The sequence below is a fragment of the Cydia amplana genome, chromosome 4 (assembly GCF_948474715.1).
Source record: "Cydia amplana chromosome 4, ilCydAmpl1.1, whole genome shotgun sequence".
Taxonomy (NCBI): domain Eukaryota; kingdom Metazoa; phylum Arthropoda; class Insecta; order Lepidoptera; family Tortricidae; genus Cydia; species Cydia amplana.
This window is the reverse complement of record NC_086072.1, coordinates 18,380,624-18,405,625: the sequence shown is the minus strand read 5'-3', so window position 1 is coordinate 18,405,625 and position 25,002 is coordinate 18,380,624. Positions and strand designations below refer to the sequence as shown.

The following is a 25,002-nucleotide window of genomic DNA, read 5'->3' as shown; positions in this document are numbered from 1 at the left end:
ATATGACTGACATGTATAAGCTGATACAGCAAGACGTTGCTCATTCCTTGTTAGTGTTGCATGAAACTATATGAAGGTGTAATTATCAATCATATCTAATCGATATCAAATAGTGATCAAAATTTTATCAAAAGCGTTGTGTGTTACAAGCTAACTAGATATACGACATATTAACCTTTCATACGTGGTGGTCAAATCTCGTGGATTCAAACCTCAGTTTTTTGCTCCATAGAGCCGAAAAACCTGTTCTCGAAAATAAATGCAAAATGACTAAAACTTCGGGCAGGATTCTTATCATATACAGACAAGAGGTTACTATTATACGATATTACATGTTGTAAATAACATACAATGTGTATCGCTTAATGCCTCGCTCGGGTCATTACCAACTCATCATGACTAAGTGGCATGCATCCATCTGCTACGTGCATTTATCAAGTTGCATCCCCGCTTATAAAGAACGTCGTAAGCGCCAAAGATTTGATATGGATATAAGACGTTTTAGGTGAGCAGGAAGCGTATCTGCTTCATCAATTTCGCGGGCTTACGACGCCGGCATATCCACATGTATTTGTGAGGATATAGCGACGATGACATGTACTGACATGAATTATTGTGGAGATTACTGTTTCAGTGACTAAGCTTTAACTATAAAAAATGCTTGAGGTTTTCTGAATTGCCATATGTCCAGATTCGAACATTAAAATAAGTCATAAATTTGCTAAAGATACGACATGGATCGGATATGTCAGAGTATAAGCATACCTAGAAAAATATAGTAAGACAAGAGTGCTCACTCCATACATCAGTTCAGACTATTCATTTCAGTGTCTACATCTAGCATCGAGTAGAGGAACTATCAGTACTGCTACTTGACAATAGATGTAGCACCGACCGGAAAGTCTTATCTCATGCTAGATGCTAATAGTCTTTTTGGTACTAAAACTGATGTATGGAGTGAGCACTGTATGTTCTTCTTTTCTCTATGGTATTAGTGACGTTTCTTCAAACAAAAACATGAGTTTCGACACTGACATATCCGATCCATATCGTATCTTTAGCGAATTTTTGACGTATCTTAAAGTTAGAATCAGGCCGATATTTACAGAATGCAGCGGGATTAGTAGCATGTTCTGTGATTACCTGCAACAAAAATAATGTCATGTTAAATTTTGCGATAGTATCCGAAAACCTTTAAAAAAAGGATAGGTGTAGGTACTTCAAGGGTCTCAACTAGTTTTAAATTTGTACAGAATAAAATAAATTGAAAATTTAATAAAGCTGAAATAATATTTCGTATTGGTAGTACAACTTAGCACTTAAAAAAAAACTTCTCTTTTTCTACGTTTACACACCTTGTCAAGTCAATGCTTAAAGTTCAATTTAATTTAATATATCACACAACATACGCCCATTTAAAAATGCTCTTCCCAATTGATCATGCCGACGTCTCAAGCCGCGCGAACATTTTTCACGCAAACTACAAGCGTGTTCTATCGACACCCCGTCAAACGAACTTGGAACGTTCGACTATCATTCTTAACTCAACTTTTAAAAGGATAACTTAAAATGTGCTGCTGAGATGAGGTAGAATTTCCTGCTTCGTTTCTGAAACTAGCTTCGATCTTTTCAAGTGGAGCGGGACTGTAGAAACTACGAGTATTTAGTTTAGAAGATCAATACTCAAGGAAAGTTTACGTGTATATATAGTAAACAGGTCACGCACAAGTTCCGAAAAAGCAAAATGAACTCTGCTTGCTGTAGCACATAGTTTCCTAACCTTCCCGCTTCCTCGGCCTTATATATAGTTTGTCAAACGACTGTCTCATTTCAAACATAGACAGAAAGAATCATACTATCTTTGTCTTACACTAGTACTAGCACCCAAAAAAAAAGGATGAGTATAGTTTTTTTGGTTCTTATTTACTGACAAATTGGTTTGACCATCTATAGAATCCTTGGACTCAACGCGAACTGTAGCTGAAAACTAATCGATTTCAAAACTAGCTATACCCATTAATTTTAAGTGGTATCTAACAAGGATTCTGATATTTCCGATGCATTCATTAGAAATAGATGTAGGTATGCTTATTTGTGACAATTATGACTCGACAACTGACTGCAGTCTACATATCGGAATATTCCATTACGTTGTTTGATTATCAAAGGTTAATGAAGACATAATTAGCTCTTCAAGTGGAAAAAATCATTATCTCGCGAACCAACCAGTGTGTCCTCACTCCTCAGTAACTGCAATCAGTTAATTTAGAAAAAAGTCACAGGACTGACTTACTTTCTTTTAATTAATTTATTTAAGTAATTATTTCAATAACCTAAGCTATTACATACTTAATTATAATTATGTTACTTAACCGTTTTACCCGTAGAATTGGCTTTACTACGGGAGTGCGACACACGCTTGTGCGAAGTATTGTTAGTGCGACGTATGATTAGGCGATGTACGATTGTACGACATGTCATTTGTGGGAACTATTGTTCGTGCGAAACATTATTAGGTGATGCACGACTATACGATGTGCCGTTTGAGCGAATCATCGTGTGTGCGAAATATAAATCAATAGGTAGGTTAGGTTCGTTAGGTAGCTTCAGATGCCCGAAGGGCAAAGCGCCCAGAAATAGGAGCCCCGCGAAAGTTCAGTTGTAAAGGAAATGTTTTTTGAGAAGAAACAGTGTAAGTACTGAGACCATGTTAAAAATAAATTACCAGTAGACCCACAAATACTGTCGTGCACTAGAAGTATTGTCGAGCCGTAATATGTCGCACAATTAAACTTCGATCAAAAATACTGCCAGACTATAGTTTGGTCGAATAGTGATATGTCGCACAATATCACTTCGCAGAATTGCAGTGTCGTTAAAAAAATTATGTCGCACAATTGTGCATCGCACACTTGGGGTCGCACTTATGTAATAATCCCCATAGAATTGACCATCAATTTTTTGTTCTAGAAGAAGAAGAAGAAGAAGAAGAAGAAATACATTTTTCTAAATGCCAGAAGTTAAAAATCAAGTGATTTGCGAAACTTGCATAGTGAATGACACCAATATTAATGTTAGCCTAGAGAGAAAATTATACAGTGCCTGAGGCAAATATCGACCTTCGGATTATAAAACTTATTCAAAATGCGAAATGTACTATTTGTTTGGCTACTCTTCACTTGTAAGTGCCAAGGGAAAGATCTGGTAAGTTCATACTAGCTCAAAATTAAGCCGCTATGAAGAAAGCGAGGAGGCGCTTACGCGAGAGGCTCTGTGATGATCCTACAAAACATGCATATATATCTACTATGACGCAAAGGTGCCCATCACGCTCACTGCGTTGCCGGGTTGGATTTTGATGGAAAATTTTAATTAAATGCATTCGTTACCCTTCATTTTAAACGTAGGTAACTGTATTTTCAAATGTGTCTAGGTAGAAGACACAATATCCGCAGGATACGGCCTGCAGAACCACAAAGTAACTACGGAAGATGGTTACATTCTAACCATGCACCGTATACCGTATAACAAGAAAGAGGGCACGTCTGAAGTTAAACAAAAGACGGCTATTCTTCTCATGCACGGGATTATGGGAACTTCAGCCGACTTTATCAATCAAGGTCCGAAGAGTAAACTAGGTGGGTTTTGTTTCTTTTTATCCTACTCTTCCGTATTAACAACCCAAATAACATGTAACAGACATAAAAGTTTATTATAAGGCGCTTGATTTACAAGAGGGAGAATCCTAGGTCGTTCAAAACGTTGAGTCTGTAGGTACATGACATGGCAGTTCACAAGAGCTAGCTTGAAAATGGTAAACAATGGAAATAAAGTAAAAGAACTTTCTTCAATACCCGAAAAGGTATTTTAATATGAAGAGTTAAGTACTTTCGTTTATAGAAATGATGATCCTACTTCTATTTAAATATATGTATGTTGAATTCTAATAAGTCCACGATAAAGTGGAAAAGTATCCTCACTACCTGCAGAGGAATTCCGGCAGGTATAGTCAAAAACAAAATTCAAGAAGTTGACCTTGATAGATTTGAAACTTGTAAAACGCTAATGTAGCGTTTTTGTTACAGCGTTCGCTTTATCAGATGCAGGCTTAGACGTTTGGCTGGGCAATGCTCGTGGCAATCCCTTTTCACGAGCTCACAAAACCCTCAACCCTGACAAGGACAGTATCGACTTCTTCAACTTCAGCTGGGAGGAGATCGCCATTTTTGACTTCCGCGCTATGGTTGACCACATCATTTTTACTACTGGCGAATCACAGATACGTTTCATAGGTAAATTGTGCAAACGGAGTGGATGCTCGAGCAGGGCGTGAGGCGTTCATAGCAAACGAATGCAAACATATACAAGCGGCCTCAGATAATGCTGCAGAACTAAATGACGCTTGACGCCACGGCGCCTGTGCCGCCAAACGCTCCGCTAAACGCTTGCCACTCAAGCCGTACAGTTGTGATTAACACTATATTTGTGAATGATGATTGAATATTTTAAGCAGCAAAAAAAAAATTGGCAAGATCCTTGGCAGTTCTTCCATCTTCAATGGTTCTTTATTGTCAAGGCTCGGTAAAACGCCCGTTATTTTGAAAACAAATCATAATTTAGGATCCAAATGTTCGTTTACGGTCTATGGATGTAATTGGGGCATATTTAATCGTTGACATTGGTATAAAGAAGTCCGTGTTGTACGGAACAGGGTAATGTTTTCAAAATGACGGATGTTTTTCCGAGCCTTGTTCATTGTAAACCGTCCTTGTGAATAACAATCTCCGTCTTTTATGACCATAGGGGACTCTCAAGGTGGGACTTCCTTCTTAATTTTAAACCATTTGAAGCGCGAGTACAATAAGAAATTCCACATGGCACAACTTCTAGATCCCGTTGGGTATACGAAATTCTTCCCTTCGGCAGAGTTGAAAGCAGTAGCAAGTATTATTAATCCTCTATATGTAAGTATTATTATCTTCCAATTAAATGTAATGGGCGATGTATTCTGTGGCATTGGATTACAAGACTGTTAGCTTCGCGGTCAGTTTCACTAGACTTATATACCGGGGAAAACAATACAAAAGGTATTAATCACGGTCTATATACTCCATATCCCGGTCAATATCATATAATTTCATTTTGATGCTTAGAGAGTCATTACATTTCCTAATCTTATTTGTACCTGTTAGTACTCTTATTTTTTTTGTGATATTGGACCTTTTATATTTCTTCATTTAATTCAACCTTATTACTTGTTCGTTGCGACATCTAGTGTCAAGTCGACTACGAAAATAACAGCGTTTTGATTACGCGCTGGTCAACGGGATTGGCGGTCTAGTGTTGTTAGTCTATGTTAGTCAAGTACACAAACAGAAACCAAACACTGTTTTATATTTGTTCATTGTAGTTTTTTTTAGTTATTTCCAAGTTTTTAAAGGAATCTTTTTTATTTTTAGAACTTTGCACTAGGAGCGGGTATAGCAGAGATATCTTCACTGAATATGCATAAAAATATAACCCAAACAGGGGTGACGCACCAAGTTGCAGTGCAGAGTGTTGTGGTAATTACATTGCGTTCTATTATTTATAAAGAAAGGCTTGTTCATGAAAAAGCTCGTTAAATACATACAGCAGGCAAGCTTACTCCTGCTGTCTCTACTGCTCGAATCGAAGATTCTCAAAAACGGATCGAAAGATGTCGAGAGTTTATTCGACTTAACAATACATGAGCGGCCCATATAAAATTATTATATTATTATGTTGGTGTCTCACGGTAGTTAGACTTAGTATAAGTACTTAGTAGATGACCGGTCTGGCCTATTAGTGGGTAGTGACCCTGCCTGTGAAGCCAATGGTCCCGGGTTCGAAATCCGGCAAGGGCATTTATTTGTATGATGACACAGATATTTGTTCCTGAGTCATGCTTGTTCTCTATGTATTTAAGTATTTATTTATATATTATATATGTCGTTGTCTGAGTACAAACAAAACAAGCATTCTTGAGCTTACGAGTAGGTACTGTGGGGCTTAGTCGATTTGTGTAAACATTTCCTATAATATTTAAGTATTTATTTAATTTATTTATAGTGAAAATATTCGATATACATATTTTTTTGTATTTCAGTCGTACATCGCAAGCTTGGGCGGCTTCACATCCATAGGAACTTCCCTCAAACAACTAGTTCACTACGCTCAGAACATCAGAGATAAATCCTTCCAGCGTTGGGACTACGGCCAGAACGTTAACTACCAAATCTATGGAACCCCCTCCCCTCCACCATATAACCTATCCCATGTTACGGTTTATACTTTATTGTATTATAGGAAAAATAATAAATTTCTAGACGAAAATGATGTCCAAGCTATGGCTAGCGATATGCCGAACGCTAGAGCTATTGGAATTAATGGAACCGAATTTTCTCATGCAGATTTAATACATGTTACTAGGACAAAAGGGCTTTAGGAATAGCCTATTTACTTATAAAATTTACTCAAATTAACAAGAGGTGCTTAAAAGGCAATGATATTATAATTATTATTTAGCAATAAAATATTAGAAAAATAAAGAGGATTAAAAGATGCATTTACTTAAATATTTTTTTCAATACAAGTCTAAGCAAACAATCATATTCTTATATGAGAATATGAGGTTCCTGCGTAGCCACAGAAAGATGCTTAAGGATGTCTCACGTTAGACCGGGCCGTGTCCGGGCCGGAGCTTCCGGCGCTTCGTTTTCTATGGTAAGCATCACGTGATCACCAGTCATCTTTCATGGAAAAGTAAGCGCCGGAAGCTCCGGCCCGGACACGGCCGTCTAACATGAGTCATCCTTAACGCTTAAACACAACTGAAGTGTGCAATCAGGATTGAAGATTGGAACCAACCTGTACATGAATATTTCATGAGTGTGAAAGAGACAGACTACAATGAAAAGAACGTGACCACTTTTCAGCTTCATAGCAGTCTCTAGGGCCAATAAATGAATGTACTTACAGTCACGCTCCGTGATTGTTACGCCATTTAGGGTTCTAGCTAAATTGCACATTCCATAGAGTTAAGTATGATTCAACCGATTTAGCTAGGACCCTAAATGACGTAACAATCGCGGAGCGTGATGGTAAAAATCGTAAGGTTAGCAGAATGGAACAAACGAAAAGCTGTATTTAGGAGATACAGTGGGTGGCTGATGAGTGGTTGGTTATATCTTGGAATATACTTTTACAAAAACGAATAATTTACGCAATCACATATTAATTATGAATTGCTTTTTGACCAAGAGGTGGGCCAAGAAAACTACTGATTGGACACCACACATAGTGCATCTCGAAGGAGATGGCGGCACGATCTTGACGTCTTTCGGAAAGATTAGCCTACTATTGCCATAGAACGGGACAGACGCGTGGAAGAAAGAGAGGGAGACCTCTGCCCAGCAGTGGGACACAACAGGCTACCAAGTAAATAAATGCTTTTTGACAGGCAGTCTTGTACATTCTAGACCTGTGTACGTAACACCACACGTAAGCATGCTCGTATACGTGTAAAGATAATACCCCACAATATTACGTATTAATAATATATACCATATATATGTATGTATATGTATGTTGATATATTGATCCAATTTATGTGTACATATGTACGAGGGGTATTCAAAATATTCTCGGTATGAGAATGAAAACAAACAAGTACGAAAAGTTTGATATTTTTATTTTTCAATATACTCCCCCCCTATGTTCATACACTTAAAAGATCGATCAATTATTTTTTTTAATCCCTCGTAAAAATATTTTTTATCTTTCGTGTAAAAATGCTCCTCCACTGCCGCCTTCAATGCTTCATCGTCAGAAAATTTATTTCTACGCAGATCCTTTTTAAGATTGGGGAGCAAAAAGAAGTCGCTGGGGGCTAAGTCCGGACTATACGGTGGGTGAGTAACAGTTTTAAACCCACATTCAACAATAGCTGCCTTGGCAATATGAGCAGTATGGACGGGGGCGTTGTCATGCAGAAGCAGAATACCTTTGGTTAACTTTCCTCGCCTCTTTTCTTTAATTACATCCTTTAATTGACGTAGAATGTTAGCGTAGTACTGTCCTGTGACATTTACACCTTTTTCTTTATAATCGATTAGTAATACTCCTTCACAATCCCAAAATATCGTGGCCATGACCTTGCCAGCTGAAGGGATGACCTTGAACTTCTTGGGATGAGCTGAACCCTTAATGTGCCACTGCATGGACTCTTGTTTACTCTCTGGGTCATAATGATGAACCCAGGTTTCATCTCCAGTAACTATTCTTTGCAGCACCTCATCAGGATTTTCACCGCACAGGTCAATAAAATCGGAACAACAAGCTACACGCATGTCTTTTTGAAGCCGAGTCAGCATTCGCGGAACCCATCTTGCACTTACTTTTGACATATTAAGATGGTCATGTATAATATCATGTACGGTACCAATAGAGAGATTGGTTACTTGTGCTATAGATTTTACCTTCACTCGACCATCTTCCAATATAAGTTTTTCCACTTTATCAATATTTTCTTGTGAAGTAGCTACTACAGGCCGGCCAGGTCTAGGGTCATCTTCAATACTCTCCCTTCCGCGTTTAAACTCGCTTGACCACTTTTGAATGGTAGATAAAGAAGGAGCAGACTCACGGTAAACACAATCCATTTCCTCTTTTATGGTTTTTTGATTTTTACCCTGTTTTGTCAAGAATTTTATCACGCATCGATGTTCTAATTTAGTTAACATTGTCAATTCGCACAGGATGTTCATGTTTGTTCAGCAATTGCAGAAAAACAAAAGACTATCTCGGTTCGAATTATACTTTTTTTTAATGTCAATGAATAAACCTTAGCGGCCAGTAACGAAAGAAATTTTAGAAGAGGTCGTAAGATATCAATACCGAGAATATTTTGAACGCCCCTCGTAACAATTCTCTTATCTTCACGTATCTCTATTAGTTGGCAATCAATTCAAGTCGAATTATCGGCAATTATCGCAAACGTAGACATCAAAAGGAGATTAAAAGATAATTACACTGAAATTCCAACATCTCTTATAACTTATAGGTACCTTAAGCCCGCTGCACAATACGGTCAACATTCGTATACAGATTTTACAATTTGCTACTGTTTTGATTGTATTATGATACTTACGCACACCAGTATCGCAGGCGATTTGCAATATAGTCCGACAAGAAATTGTAGAAATTAAAATTCTACAAATTTGAACATCAACCGGAAGACCATTAATCTATTAAGAATTTCCCCGTGGTCTTTAAGAAATTACTCTTAATTCAGATGTACTTACAAACCCTTTAGTATGAAAACGTCCAACTTTTCTTAGGCAAGTCACTACTCCTTAATGCTTACCTGAAATTAAAGAGAATATTAACGTTAATCTGTCAGTTCCCACGGCTCATATATGAGCCAGAACGCTTATGGTGACGTCATATCGTGGGATTCGACAGGTTAATAAAGTTGAGTAGTTAGGTAATTTAATTTTACGCCACAAATTATGCTTTAAACTCGATGGGTAGGATGACAGGTGTCATCTACATATAATTTATAACCTAAAACGCCCAATCTCGCAAAATTGTGTAGAAAGGACAGCTGTCATCCTACCCAACGAGTTTGAAAAATACTATAGAAGTACGTCACAACACAGGAGACCCAGTCAAGATGACAATAGTACATCTGTAAACGCCAAACGAGTATAAAAATGTATGTGTACAGATGCCACGAAAAGCCACGTGACTATTTCCATACATTGATAAGTTTCGACATTGTTACACTTTTTCATTGCAAAAGCCATGAAGTACTCAGTAATTTATTGCTTTCATAGGTACATTACATGGTGGTACAACAAAACTAGATCAGCTATGAGCCCTGCAGAGTAGCTTGGTACGGTTTGTCATTTAATTTATTTATTTACTTTTTATCCTAATCTTATCTAAGCCAAATTAATGTTTGGTTTCATTAAAGGAGCAGCAAAGATAATCAAATCACGCGTTAGTGTATGAGTAACGTATTTAATGTACACAATGACACATTATTAGGTATTATAAAAGTTTAGATAATAATATAGGTATAACAGTTATTACGCGTCTATACTGCCTATAGTTTTACTTCTTTAGTACATTTTGGAAGTGCCGCAGACCAAAAGTTATTACGATTTTTTTGTTGAATAACATTCGGCATCAGCTCTTGTAAAACTTCTTGTATTAGATGCATTAAGTACTGGGTTTTGCCCGCAACTAAATCCACGTTAGTCGTTAAACTGAACAAAGAATAGTAAAACAATATTGTAAAGTACAGTCATAATATATATCACTTTCGTTCACAGCTCTAGCGGGTATAACTAACACATTTTGTCCCTTCTGTATTCCATTCTTCTCAATGCCCGCAACTCCCCGCTATCTCAAGAACTGCTTCAGTTATCTCTGTTTTTCTAGGTCCTCCCAGAATCTGATTTTTGCTGACCTATCTTCCTTTTTAAAATTTCAATTCAATTTTGGAAGAATTAAATTTAGGATAGCAGTTAAATAACCTAAAATTATCGATTTGCTTCCGCAAAATTTCGTGTTCTATATACAAAAGAAGTACGAATTTCCATCGCAAATTTAAGAAAATATTGTTCGTCCACTAATGAACTTCTTTTGACAACATCTCATTTCATTTCGAATAAACCTTTTGTTGATTTCGGTATCCGTCGCAATCGCTTTATTTTCAGAGAATTATTATATAAATCCGATTCAATTTGCAGCTTTCTTTCCTCAATATTTACCGGCCACTGTTTATATGGTTATACATTTTTTCCATTTTCATATCTGCTTCTGAAACAGATATATTTTTCAACTGTTTGCCGAGTGGGCGATGGCGTGTCCGAGACAGCCGTAACGAGCCTCTCGCTACGCTCTGAGGTCCGAAAATGACTTAACATGGGAGTGAACGAAAGTGACTTACGTCATTATGTAAGTTGACATGATCTAACTGCTGTGGTTAGTATTAGACATATCGTAGGACTATATTATAGGTTATAGGACATGGCTAGCGTAATCGTGAGGATATAATAGGCCTATTTGAGGATATATTTACTAGAGTAGCTTATAAATTAAATATATCATAATTATAACAAGACAATGAGTATTCTAATATCACTGAATATCAGATTGTGACGTCAGATCATTAAGATAAAATTTATTGATAAAAGTGTAAATATTAGTACGAGATTTTTATCGCGAATTTCGCGACAGCTCAAAAGGAATTTACTACGTTTATCGCTTATTAAAGTACTGATTTAAGTTATCTACAAGTTAGATATTTTTTATTCTGGCTATCTATACGATTAGAAGAAAATAAATTTTAAAAAGCGAAGTAAAATAAATAATAAAATAAATAAAATAAATAAAATAAATAAAATAAATAAAATAAATAAAATAAATAAAATAAATAAAATAAATAAAATAAATAAAATAAATAAAATAAATAAAATAAATAAAATAAATAAAATAAATAAAATAAATAAAATAAATAAAATAAATAAAATAAATAAAATAAATAAAATAAATAAAATAAATAAAATAAATAAAATAAATAAAATAAATAAAATAAATAAAATAAATAAAATAAATAAAATAAATAAAATAAATAAAATAAATAAAATAAATAAAATAAATAAAATAAATAAAATAAATAAAATAAATAAAATAAATAAAATAAATAAAATAAATAAAATAAATAAAATAAATAAAATAAATAAAATAAATAAAATAAATAAAATAAATAAAATAAATAAAATAAATAAAATAAATAAAATAAATAAAATAAATAAAATAAATAAAATAAATAAAATAAATAAAATAAATAAAATAAATAAAATAAATAAAATAAATAAAATAAATAAAATAAATAAAATAAATAAAATAAATAAAATAAATAAATAAATATTATAGGACATTCTTACACAGATTGACTAAGTTCCACAGTAAGCTCAAGAAGGCTTGTGTTGTGGGTACTCAGACAACGATATATAATATACAATTACATAAATACATAGAAAACACCCAAGACTCGGTAACAAATATCTGTGCTCACCACACAAATAAATGCCGTTACCGGGATTCGAACCCAGGACCGTGGCTTCACAGGCGGGGTTACCATCCACTAGGCCAGACCAGTCGTCAAAAAAAAAGCAAAAATTATTACTCTATGTATGTTCATGTACCTCGCATGCCAATACATATCTTTGTTAGTATTACTGTTTTCCAGTAATCGTTTTCAAAATCCTGTCTCTTTCCAGTTTGCAAACATTTTATCATCAGAAAAAGGCGCAAAAATCAAAATGAACATGGGAGATCGTACATTCGCGCCTGGGTCAAACACATTTCAGAAAAAAGGTTACGACTGATCTGAGAAGAATACAATAAAAGTTAACAACACGGGTACATGTATATTTGGAAGTCCCTTATTTTTCGATTTTCATAAATATGACGCGTACCCCCAAAATCGGTTTTGTTTTACCCCAAAACACTGTTAAAATAAATTTCTGGTTATTCCGGACTGTAACGTCTGTAACTACAACGTATAACTGGAATGACGTGATTTTTTTCTCAGGGTGTTTTGGGGTAGTAGAAGTGGGGGTGTTTAGGATATGCATTGTTATTTTTTAAATCGCAAAATAAGAAAGACCCTAATGTATATGTATTTTTTTATTTGAATCTAAAGTACTATTACTTACTTAAAAAATGTATCCCGTCTTTGGCGCAGATAAAAATTAGAAATAGGTACATTAAAATACGTAAAGGTACGTTTGCTAGCCAACATTATTTTGGAGGGCTAGAACACCATTTGTAATGAAGGTATCTAACTAGGACCGCGGCGGAGCAAGACGGCCGTCACATTGGCATTCATCCAGCTTCTAAGCCGTTGTTACCATCGCCCATACTCACAAAGGTTACTTAGGTAATGAAAAACACGCACACCTGAGACTCTTTAAGACGACCATATTCTTCAAATTTCGTGGTACACTAAGAAAATATTAAAGACGTTTTGGGGCATTCCGCAAAAAGGGGAATTCCTACGTTGTCGTTATCTTAATAAGCTGCAGAAACCTGCATTTATAAAACTCAATATCGGCTTCGTAACTTTATCATTAAAATTAACAGTGACGCATTTTCACAAAAATTTGGTATGAAACGTCACAAAACTGACTCCCATTTGGCATGGAAACTCAGCACACATTTTCTTTCTTTTTTCTTTTAATCAATACTTCTTTGTTAGCTTTTCGAAAAAAGTAAATGGTACACTTTTTTCATGCCCTACTTGTCTATTAAAGGTAGTTCTCCGAACTAGCACTGTCTCCGCCAGCCCCTACCCTCCGCCTGGTCATGGCCCTCGGGGTCAAAAAGTTTGGAGAATCATGTTATCCAACCCTCAAGTATGCTTTACGGGAGACTGTTCGCTCAGTGTGCAATCAGAATAGCAACCTTGGCTAAGCCACAACCCTTTTGGGGGTTTGATGCACTTATACTATGAAACTATGCGACTATATTTCACGAACCTTGGCTTAGTCTTGGATATGCTATGCATACTAAGAGCTTATGCTATGTTTATAATATGTACCTAATGCTTAACATTAATCTACTGAAGAAATACGGAGTTTTTTATGAAAAATTGAAAGAATGATACCTATTTGAGTAATGTCCAGTCGAGATACGAATAAGTATACAATTACTATCGGCAATTGATTGAGTACTAGATGATATCATGACAAATAACTTTAAAAAAAGTTACATTTGTAAACTATTTTTTTTTTGGGGTTTCGTATACGAAGGATGCCAAAATTACTGTGCATAAACTGTTCTTCTTATCCGTGTTATAAAAAAATAGTTTATCTTTCTTCTGAACAATCCGAACTTAAAAAAACCGTTTAAGGACATTAGTAGTAGTAGTAAGGTCATTACCTTCATATATGTGAACACCTGCATTTAAAAACACAGCACACGACGCACGACTGGTTTCAAAAGGTTTAAAAATGAAACGCATAAATCGTGATTATCAGAAATTCAAAGTACACAATCCAGTATATTCTTTATTCATACTTTCTGCATTTATAATACCCGCTATAAAGATTAAATACCAATCTTTTTATGATATTGAACCCCTGTCGATAGACATTGCGAATTTATAGACAAAGCTAATCCTACTTCTAAACCGTTTTAATTACTTTAGATAATGGGATAAACCTAATAATTTATGACTTTATTTTGAATGGATATTTTTGTTGTCGAGATATGAACAGTAGGTATTTCACTAGCAAAACCATTAGGTGGAGGTGCAAATACATAATCTTGATATATCGGTCATATGCAAAATATTACCTGTGGTGTGGATACTTCAGCCATGGAACACCTTATATACATAAGTAATATCTTTCTTCGTCTACTTATATTTATTATTTATATAGACGAAGCTCTCAGTACCTAGTCTGCCAAACAAAGCTCCCATCTTTTACATCGAGAAACCCATAGGAATCAACAATGTTAGATTATCGATGTAAATTTTTGTACATCAGCTAATGTCCATTTATGGGCGTCTAACCTTAATTGTTACGAGCACAACATAGGTACGCAGTAATATAATATATATAATATAATAGGTTACCTGCGTACATTCCTGCTACATTGTTAATTGCTTTATTTGTTTACTTAAAAATTACTAAATTGTAACGCAGTCTACGTTCCTACTTATTCAACGTGGAAATCTTTTTTTAAATGTCATAAAATGTTTGCGATAAAACTGGACCGAAGACGGATTTATGGCATTAGATTAACTATGCTTTTGTCACAAACGAAAACAAAATCACTCGCTTATATTTTTCTATATTTTATTGTTTTATTGGACATATTAGATAGTACGTACGCTGGATAGTAATCAGCACTTTCACAAGTCACAACAAAATCACTCGCTTATATATTTTTCTATATTTTATTGTTTTATTGGACATTAGATAGTACGTACGCTGGATAGTAATCAGCACTTTCACAAGTCACTTTCTTTGGAAATTTCATAACAACAAATTTTGATAGAGTTGTTCCCTGTTGAGATCGATCTTTGGTGTATTTTTGAACAAGTGAGTGCAAATCGCGAGCGAATCTTCTCCGTTTCAGGTTGGGCAAAAATATGCTTTCGAATATGCGGCTGTGTGGCTTTTCACCTCTACAGGATGTATTTTCTCCACCGATTTCACCTAAATTTTTGTGTGTACGTGTATGATCAAAAATTAAATGGATTTTTCGTCGATTAAGCTTTTGGAAAACTTTTAAATGAAGAAGCCTTCGAGGGTCGCGAAGTCTACAGCTCACAGAGGCACCTAGTATAAAAATTAGAAAAGTGTATGATGCTTTGTTGTCATAATTACAAAACAAAACAACAATCTATGTCAAGATTTAAGCTAGTTTTTAATTTCTTTTAGTAATACACTGTATATGTCTTGTTTGTAAATAAATGATTATTCCCCTTAAAAATCTATGTCAAGTATATAAACCATAAGATCTTGTATCGATAATACCTACAATTTTTGCGCTTCCCTAAAGGGTCACAGGTCACAGTGCTAATTCCAACCTAATTTAGGTTAGAACTGCTTCTTTTCTGGCAGCTGTTCATTTGCGTCGTTTCATTTCTGTTACAGTTAGTTTATTTCGAAACCTCAACCTGAACATATCTGCTATTATAAACACTGAACTATATTACAAAAAAAAAATACTAAGGAAGAATTATATTATCAAAAATCTGTTAATATCCCCAATAAAACTAGTCAAAGTCGGATTTACAGCGCTAGATTAAGATAACGTGCAAATATAAATACCGTGGCGCCGACACAACGGGCGCCACTTGCAAATCATTTCCTATCAAAATGTTGTGGCGTGCTCTGGTCGTAGTGTTAGTAGCAGCGTCAGTGAGTGCGTTCCCGCGTAGCGGTCATATAACGTCCTCTGATGTTGTAAGTTCCTTATTACATACTTGTATATCTTCAGAGAAGAGTGAAAATACTACTACTTTTAACCAGTGAGCTAAATCTTTAGGATTGTTGTAACTACCCATAAAAACAACTAGGATTTTTGATTGTCCGATATTAAAATAATCTTGGGAACCAGGGAATAATTTAGGCAATAGTGTAAAGACTATTGATATGGGAGCTAGGTACATCTCTGGCCTGGTCGTTATGTGAGATAAAGGTCAATGGCTATTAAATAGTTTTTAAAATACCACAAATTTTTCATCTTCAGATATAAAAGTATTTTCAAGTAAACATGTATTGAATGAAGTGGGGAGACATTCCGGTGATTAGGTATTTGTCAACTGAGAGATTAAATGTTTCATAAGTTTTGTTACAAATTAAGAGCGAATACTTTTTAATAAAGTGATTCCCTTAAGCCGCTAAGTGGCAATGAAAATATAACTAGCTTTCCAATCCTCAAAGAAGCCCTCAGACTTAATGGGTCATAATTGGACTTCAAATAAGACCTCACTATTTCCCGCTAACTCTGCAAACTGTTTAAAATGTAAATGTAGCTTAATATTAAATTTGAATAGCAATACAAAGTAATGGGCGTCTGGATTTTATCGTCCCAAATGAGAATCTTGAAATTGTCTGGATGATACTATGGTCCCTGAGCTAATCTACAGGAAAATTAAATAGGTAATGAATTTATTGGAGCTATGATTAACTTGTTTGAATACATATTTAGGGAAAAGGTGCAAGTATAAAGACAAAAAACATGAAATTCTATTTTAAAGTCATGTAAAGCAATTTTTTCATAAAGCAAGCTATTTTACCCCACAGTAGAATGTCTATGAAAAATAAAACAGGCAAAGTGCGTGCCGGACCACGGACAAAGGAGTGTTCCGTTCTTTAATAAAATAAGAAAAAACAATAAGCGTCCAAACAAAAGAACGCATTTCGTTCTTTTGTTAGGGAAGCAGTTTTTCGGCAGAAACACAAGAACGGTGCACTGATTAATGATTATGTTGAACGTAATTTTCTGGAGTGGAAAATTATTTCTTGAATTCGCAGTTACAAAGTTAAGGAAAGCAGTGGAAAGACATTGTTCTGCGAATATGTTTAAACCTAATTAACTCATCCCGTCACCAAAATTTTAAAATATACAATGAAATACATTTCGGCCCTAATATTTTAAAATCACCTCTTAATTTTTTTTTTTAAATTTGGGTAAATTTGAAAAGAAAAAAATCTTTCCACTAATCTGATGCGCTTGCAACATTAAATCTAGTAACTTTTTTCTGTCTGTCAATATCCTGGATAAAATGGCGTCCGTCTTTCCCAGATCAACCAAATAATCTCCGAGGGCTACCCCGCGGAGTTGCACCAAGTGACCACAGCGGATGGCTACATCCTGGGCGTGCACCGTATACCCTATGGGAAGGACGGGCCCTCTGAAGGACGGAGGCCCGTTGTCTTTGTTATGCATGGCCTCATGGGTGCATCGAGTAACTTCATTTTCTTGGGAAAGGAGAATGGAATAGGTGAGTTATACAAAAAATTGTGACGTTTCTCTTTTAGAACATACTGTAAAAAGCTAGCACTAGAAAAGACATTCACTGACAAGGTCATTTCATTTTGTATAAATTCGCATACCTCGGCAGTAGGCATTTAAGGGAGTGCCACAAGGAAGTATTCTAGGTCCCATTTTTCATCTGCGGATATATAACACCTGCGATACACTTCACAGGTACCCGCATCCGTCAGGGCAAACAATTATAACCGTGACATTAACGGAATCACCTCTAATGACTTATCAGACAAGGGCTCGGCCGTTCTCGTGTTTTTATCGTACATTCTGTCTGTCGTAAATCACGCAATAAGTAGGATTAATGTATGAAACAAGGTTTTTATTCGTATTTAATTTGATAGTACATTTGATTTTTTTTCCGAGTGACGTAGTAATTTGTTTTATTTACTCTTTGTGTTATTTTTTACGTATACCTAAATCAGTTTTGACAAACTATTTCAAGAAAATGAATTATCCTATGTGTATTGTAGCTTAGGCCTTTGTTGATTTTGGTACAGTTACTAAGTGAATTAAAAATTACATTTTTGCGCTTAAATGTAAGAATTGTATATTTTCGTCAATGTGTGTTGACTCATTTTCGAACAATCCTATCATCCCTTTATTATCAACTTATTATCTCAAGTAGTTTAACATTTGCTCAATTTTATAATCTTATCTTACAGCTCACCCAAATACATTGTCATTTTTAGGGTTCCGTAGCCAAATGGCAAAAAACGGAACCCTTACGGATTCGTCATGTCTGTCTGTCCGTCCGTATGTCACACTCACTTGTCACAGCCACTTATTTCCTAAACTATAAGAACTATACTGTTGAAACTTGGTAAGTAGATGTATTCTGTGAACCGCATTACGATTTTCACACAAAAATAGAAAAATAAAAATAAATTTTGGGGGTTCCCCATACTTAGAACTGAAACTCATTTTTTTTTTCATCAAACCCATACGTGTGGGGTATCTATGGATAGAGGTCTTCAAAAATGATATTGAGGTTTCTAATATAATTTTTTTCTAAACTGAATAGTTTGCGCCAGAGACACTTCCAAAGTGGTAAAATGTGTCCCCCCCCGTAACTTCTAAAATAAGAGAATGATAAAATTAAAAAAAATATATGATGTACATTACCATGCACACTTCCACCAAAAATTGGTTTGAACGAGATCTAGTAAGTAGTTTTTTGAAGTGAAAACTTCTTTAGCGGCGCTGGGCACTTTTTGAGGTGGGGAATAAATGATAAACTCGAGACAGCGTAAGGCGATCACGTGACCGTAAGGTTTAGATGGCCACTCATTTAGATGGCATTTAAATCAATAAAGAAAAACTCAATGACTTTACATGAAAAAGGTTCTAACCTTGTACGGGCTGAAATACGAGGATCTCATAGTTACATTCTAACTTTATATCGCCTGTTCCACCTATCCCTACCGCCTTATCCCCCCTGATAGAGATAAGTGGAATATTTTTCCTTGTTTCCCTATCGGTAGGGATATAATTCCATGTATCCCCACTAAAATCCACTGCGGTAGGGATTCGTGGAAATATAATTCAATAAAGCTACATCTTGATGGAATCGCTAATAAAAGTGAACTCAAGTACTGGTGAATAAAACTCAAAATATCATGACCAAATATATTTAGATGCGAGGTCTGCAAGGTAACTTTACAATTTCTATTCGAATTTTAAACAATTAACGCTACAAATTTGAATTTAGAATTTTAAACAAGCTTACTGACCAGCAATTTCGGAACTAAAGTTTTTCAATAGAAAGGAGGATGGGTCAATTATATATAGTGCTGCAGACATGTTGGACTAGTCATTGAGTTTTCACTTCTGTCGGCATTCCCGGAGTGCAACCCGTTGTTTTTTTTTAATACTTCATAAATCGTAAACCGCAATTTTATTATGTTACCTACTAGCTGCTACGGAACCCGTCATGGGCGAGTCCGACTCGCACTTGGCCGCTTTTTATGTCTAGAAATCTTACATAGCGTCATATTATCTAAATTTTCCAAAATTAAGCGACGATAATCGACATAATTACCAGGTTAAATACGATTAATTAAATGATACGGAGAAATTGAGGAAGTGATTGTATACTACGATAAGAATCACGTATTTTTTAGGTCAACTAACCATTCAATGCATGTTGTTTTCTTATAGCCAATTTTATAATATCGTAAAGTACATGTGTATAGTATGTGTGTGTGTCTTCCTTCCTTAAGCTATTTTAATGTCAAAAATACTGCATTCGATTCTCAAACTAAATAATAAATTACAACCACATAACAGTACAGTCACCAGCATAAATATATGACTGTGGGCAGCCGTGCAAAAATATCTGATGCTCCATTGGAGCAAATAGTAAAAATATGTGATGCTTTGTGGCCGGCAAAAATATCGGTAGTCTGTATCCGCATAAATATCGGATCGGGTCGCTTAAAAATATTTGATTACTCATAAAAATCAGAATTATCTGATTACTCTCATCTGGCATAAATATCTCTCCACTGTGAAAGCAAATACATCGGATGGACGACGGACCGCCTATTATAATATCGGACACGTTGGAAAATCACAAATATGTTATCGACCTTCAAAACGAACCATACATGTTTGGTATAGAGCCGTAAATTGTATGAAGTGATTTGACAATTCACGAAAAGAGTGCAGACTTGTCATTGTATATGTCTGTCTCACATTATATTCTATCATCGATTTGACGGAATAAAATGGATATAATTTATTTGTAAATTTGAAGGCATTGCAATCATATCATGAATCTAGTATATAACTGGATCTGGCATGAGGGGTGAAGGAAATGACCGAACGGGATAGTCTTATGTATCATTCAGTAGGAGTAGCAGCGAAAGCGCTATTATTGTTTGTCCTTGTCACAGTCCACAAGTTGACTTCTTTATCATCCTTTTTTATGTATTATTCTTATTTATTAGTTTTATTACACATCTTCTATTAAAAGTCTACCTGAATTATGTCACAATTTAAAATTGCAAATGAAATACGTGAGACAGACATATGCAATGACAAGTCTGCACTCTTTTCGTGAATTGTCAAATCACTTCATACAATTTAAGGCTCTATGCTATCCAGGTATGGTTCGTTTTTGCCGATTGATGACATACATCTATATATATAAATGCAAGTATTTCATAATTTCGTGTCAGATATATAGGCGGTCCGTCTGCCATCCCATGTATTTGCATTCACAGTGGAGAAATATTTATGCCAGATGAGAGTAATCACATAATTTTTATTTTTATGACTCGTCAAATATTTTTAAGCGACCCGATCCGATATTTATGCGGATACAGACTAACGATGTTTTTGCCGGCCACAAAGCATCACATATTTTTACCGAGGTAGTGTCGTCATATGTATACTTATGCCTCCAATGGAGCATCCGATATTTTTGCATGGCTGCCCACAGTCATATATTTTTGCTGGTGACTGTACAGCATATTTTGAAAGACATTTTCAGATAAGTTGAGATATATGTTACTAATGTCTTACACAGATAGATATCGTTATCTGGCGACTCATATTTTGTTATCCAGACTCAAAAGGACCCAATTCGGATTCATAACACAAATACCTACTTTGTAGATTTAAATCTGTACTCTTTTCTGTAGGTAAGTAATGTCACCACATTTGTGTTATAAGCTCAGCTGCGTTCTAAACATCAACATTTTTGTAAAATTCCAGCTTATAACCTGGCTGATGCCGGGTACGACGTGTGGATGGGCAACGCTCGCGGCAACGTCTTCTCGCGCCAGCACGTATCCCTCAACCCCGACGACAACCAGCAAAAGAATGAATTCTTCGACTACAGCTGGGAAGAGATCTCGGTGATCGACGTTCCGGCCATGGTCGACTACGCTTTGGCAGTCTCTGGGGAACAAACTTTACACTATGTTGGCCACTCTCAGGGAGGCACTTCGTTCTTGGTGCTGAACTCTATGAAACCCGAATATAATGAAAAGTTTGTGTCGGCTCATCTATTGGCTGGTGTGGGGTATATGGACAACTTCCCTAACAGCGAACTGAAGATAGCGGCGCAGATGACTACAGTTCTTTATGTGAGTTGTCTACCAGTATTAATTTCAGTTAACGGTTTTAAATTCCGGCTAAATGCTAGAAATCTACAGAGCCGGTTGAGGCGTCAAGAAGTGTGAAATGATTGAAAGATTCATCAACTTCGAGCAATACATTGAAAGACCTGTCAAAGACTGCTTTATTTAAAAGCAGTCTCCCGTTAACGTACTTCGTACAGCGATAATGTCCTTGCCAAATTATGATTGCTGCGAAATTAATTTTATTCAATTGGCATTAATTTAAATATTGTAAATTAGAACTGAGTTTAGTACATTGAATATTTAAATTGAACATCATTGTAGATCTCGCAAAATATGTAATTAATTCATCATTAGAATTATTAATTTCCAGACTATGGCAAGAACAATGGGTCTGGTAGAAATAAGGTCACTGGATGACATACCTGGAAATTTTGTCCGTCGATCGGGACACTCTCGCACTGACTACTGCTTTGGTGACATCGTCTACAAGGAGTATTGCAACATGCTTGGCCTTAACAAAATTATGGTGAGTTTATTGAGACGAACAGCTCTTGTATTCGGATAGGACTTCTAAATGTATAATATCAGTGTTTTGATGATTGTAAGAGTATGCTGCTTAACCTGACCTCTTTAGTTAAAAGATTCTGTATACAAATGTATCTATTAAGTAAAACGGTACCCTATGGTCATGTTTACACACAGAATAGTTCAGTTTGCGTTCAGTGCATTGCGTTTACCAAAACGTTACCAGAAGAGCCTGTTCTATTTATTTTAGATAAACTGATACTGATTCTGATACATTTCCTGCTTGATTAAATGATTCATCTTATTATTGTTGATAAAAAAACGTGCAAAGCTTAGAGATTTGAAACTCGTGCGATTATTATTGTCGGTCTAAAATGACACATTATCAGTTCATGTGTTTAACCGTGGTTATAATTTCAGGGTGACACTGACTTGGAAGGCCTAGGCGTAGGTGGGGCCTCTCTCAAGCAGTTCGCTCACTACGGTCAGAACATCAGGGACAGGACCTTCAGACGCTGGGACCACGGTATCATCTCCAACCTCCTGGTCTACGGCGAGCGCAACCCTCCCGCTTACGACCTTGGTCGCATCACTGTTCCCGTCACCATGCACTACACCGTCAGCGATGAGTTGCTTGATGAGCAGGATGTTCTTGCGATGGCTCGCGATTTGCACAGCGCAGAAGCTAGGAAGGTAGCAAGAGAGAACTTCTCCCATATTGATTTCATCCAAGCTGCTGATGTTAAGGAGCTCGTAACAAACTATGTGATATATAAGCTTAATCGAGTCGAACGTATGTTGGCGGGGATGGAATGATTTTGTAAATTATATAGACTGTTATTTAAAAATGTACGTGTAAATATGATATGTCCTGGAGACAGTTTGAGTCTATGAACGACCCAGTTGGATGATATTTAAGGTTAATTTCTGTATTTTTACACGACTGCCCAAAAAATTACTGTATTGTTTTTTTTGTATGTTTTTATTGATGTTCAGCGTTATCTCTTTTAAATCAATCTGTAATATCGTGAACTGTATCTTGTTTTACTGACAATAAATGAGAACAATTGTCCTGGTGACGGAATAAATAATAATTAATAAACAAAGACTTAAGAATTATAAGTTTACTTTTCTTATATACCTGTTATGATTATCTTATTTTTAAAGAGCAATTATTTTACATCAAATCTGGCCATTATTTTTCTTGAAATAGAAAATAGTTTTGCACAAAATCCCTAAAAATACTTGTAAAGGGAATATCATTCACATTTGGCATGCGGTCACGGTTATGAGATAGACGAAACTTATAAGGATAAAATGAAGAAATCCAATGGATGTTACTGCTGTTATGCGTAGGAGGGCAGAGCAAAACTTAGGCCGTAAAAACAATGACACGAATTCACGAAATGCAACAACTATGAAGTAGTAGCAACAGCGTTAAGGTCCAATAAATTTTACTGCCAAAACTTCAGTACTGTCCGGCTTGCAACGAAGTAAAACATTTTACTGCCAAAACAGATGTCCGTAACAAATTCGCAGCTTGCTTTCAGCGTAGATAGGTATTAAGACAGGAGTTGACACTAAAAGCGAAAACAGGTGCTGAGTTGGAATGTAAAATTTACGAGTAACGGCGTATTATAAAAATTGGAAATAGTCATTTCGTCACCAGCTAAACAGTACCATTGAGATTTCATTGCGTTATTCATAAACGGCTGATAAATTAATCAGTGATAATGATGATCGTCGTTTGTCCCTATCTGTCGTTATGCCATAGAGAGGGACAAACGATGATCATGAGCTAATTAACTTAGCATACGTTTATAAACTTAAGGTGTTAACCGTAGGTATACAAGGTGTCCCAAGAAGTAGTGATATACTGAAGCTGGGAGGTAGAGGACCTAGAGGGCTATCTAAATCACCCCCATGTATGTTCCGCGATTTTTCGTATTTTCGGAGTTATGATTTTTTTTTAATTTTTCACCTATCGCCGAGTACGATGAGATTTTTATTTATGGTGACGTGAATTATTGCGGTAGATGCTTGATTTTTTTTGTGTGCTAAGCTGATAGATAGGCCAATTCAGTATGGTAACATTTACTATCGTTAGATCTTTGAATGGAATTAAAAAAAAAATTAATGTCAAGAAAGATAAAATTACCCAGTATGTTCACAACTTCAAGGGCGCTTAAAAAAATAAAACATACTGGGTAATTTTATCTTTCTTGGCATTAATTTTTTTTTAATTCCATTCAAAGATCTAACGATAGTAAATGTTACCATACTGAATTGGCCTATCTATCAGCTTAGCACACAAAAAAAATCAAGCATCTACCGCAATAATTCACGTCACCATAAATAAAAATCTCATCGTACTCGGCGATAGGTAAATAATTAAAAAAAATCATAACTCCGAAAATACGAAAAATCGCGGAACATACATGGGGGTGATTCAGATAGCCCTCTAGGTCCTCTACCTCCCAGCTTCAGTATATCACTACTTCTTGGGACACCTTGTATAATTATCCACAGTAGATTATTTCTCAACTAGAGTTTTGTTGGATATTGTAAAAATGATTAAATTGTTGCTTTTTATAGCATGAGTTTTGTAATCCACTTTTTATTTTTAAAATGAAATAAGTACCAATTCGACTTCAACGTTACTGCTACAAGAACATGAGTGTGAGTTGTGAGGGCAACTCATGACATTTCACGATCCACAATAAAATTGCGTCCAATAATCATCGTCATGATTCATGATGAAGCAATGAAACATACTAAAAAT

General features: G+C 35.5%; 3 protein-coding genes across 4 annotated transcripts in view; 2 read left to right on the top strand and 1 right to left on the bottom strand.

Moving 5' to 3' along the window:
- LOC134647345 (syndecan) overlaps window positions 1-25,002 on the bottom strand; it is a 518,229-nt gene that overhangs the window by 214,642 nt on the left and 278,585 nt on the right. The gene's annotated exons all lie outside the window — the stretch shown is intronic.
- LOC134647463 (lipase 1-like) lies at window positions 3,439-6,466 on the top strand. Its single transcript, XM_063501814.1, has 5 exons — window positions 3,439-3,638; window positions 4,086-4,292; window positions 4,804-4,964; window positions 5,460-5,564; window positions 6,128-6,466. The coding sequence occupies exons 1-5, from the start codon at window positions 3,509-3,511 to the stop codon at window positions 6,464-6,466; spliced, it is 942 nt and encodes a 313-aa protein (XP_063357884.1). The 5' UTR covers window positions 3,439-3,508.
- LOC134647663 (lipase 3-like) lies at window positions 15,884-23,143 on the top strand. Its single transcript, XM_063502018.1, has 5 exons — window positions 15,884-16,016; window positions 17,362-17,560; window positions 21,325-21,698; window positions 22,066-22,221; window positions 22,641-23,143. Exons 1-5 carry the CDS (start codon window positions 15,930-15,932, stop codon window positions 23,034-23,036), a joined length of 1,212 nt encoding a protein of 403 aa, XP_063358088.1. The 5' UTR covers window positions 15,884-15,929; the 3' UTR covers window positions 23,037-23,143.

Coding starts and splice junctions, on each gene's coding strand:
- LOC134647463 (XM_063501814.1), top strand. CDS start 3,509: ATGCACCGTATACCGTATAACAAGAAAGAGGGCACGTCTGAAGTTAAA. Junction 4,293..4,803: donor ATCACAGATACGTTTCATAG/GTAAATTGTGCA, acceptor TTATGACCATAG/GGGACTCTCAAGGTGGGACT. Junction 5,565..6,127: donor TTGCAGTGCAGAGTGTTGTG/GTAATTACATTG, acceptor TTTGTATTTCAG/TCGTACATCGCAAGCTTGGG.
- LOC134647663 (XM_063502018.1), top strand. CDS start 15,930: ATGTTGTGGCGTGCTCTGGTCGTAGTGTTAGTAGCAGCGTCAGTGAGT. Junction 17,561..21,324: donor GGGAAAGGAGAATGGAATAG/GTGAGTTATACA, acceptor GTAAAATTCCAG/CTTATAACCTGGCTGATGCC. Junction 22,222..22,640: donor TTGGCCTTAACAAAATTATG/GTGAGTTTATTG, acceptor TTATAATTTCAG/GGTGACACTGACTTGGAAGG.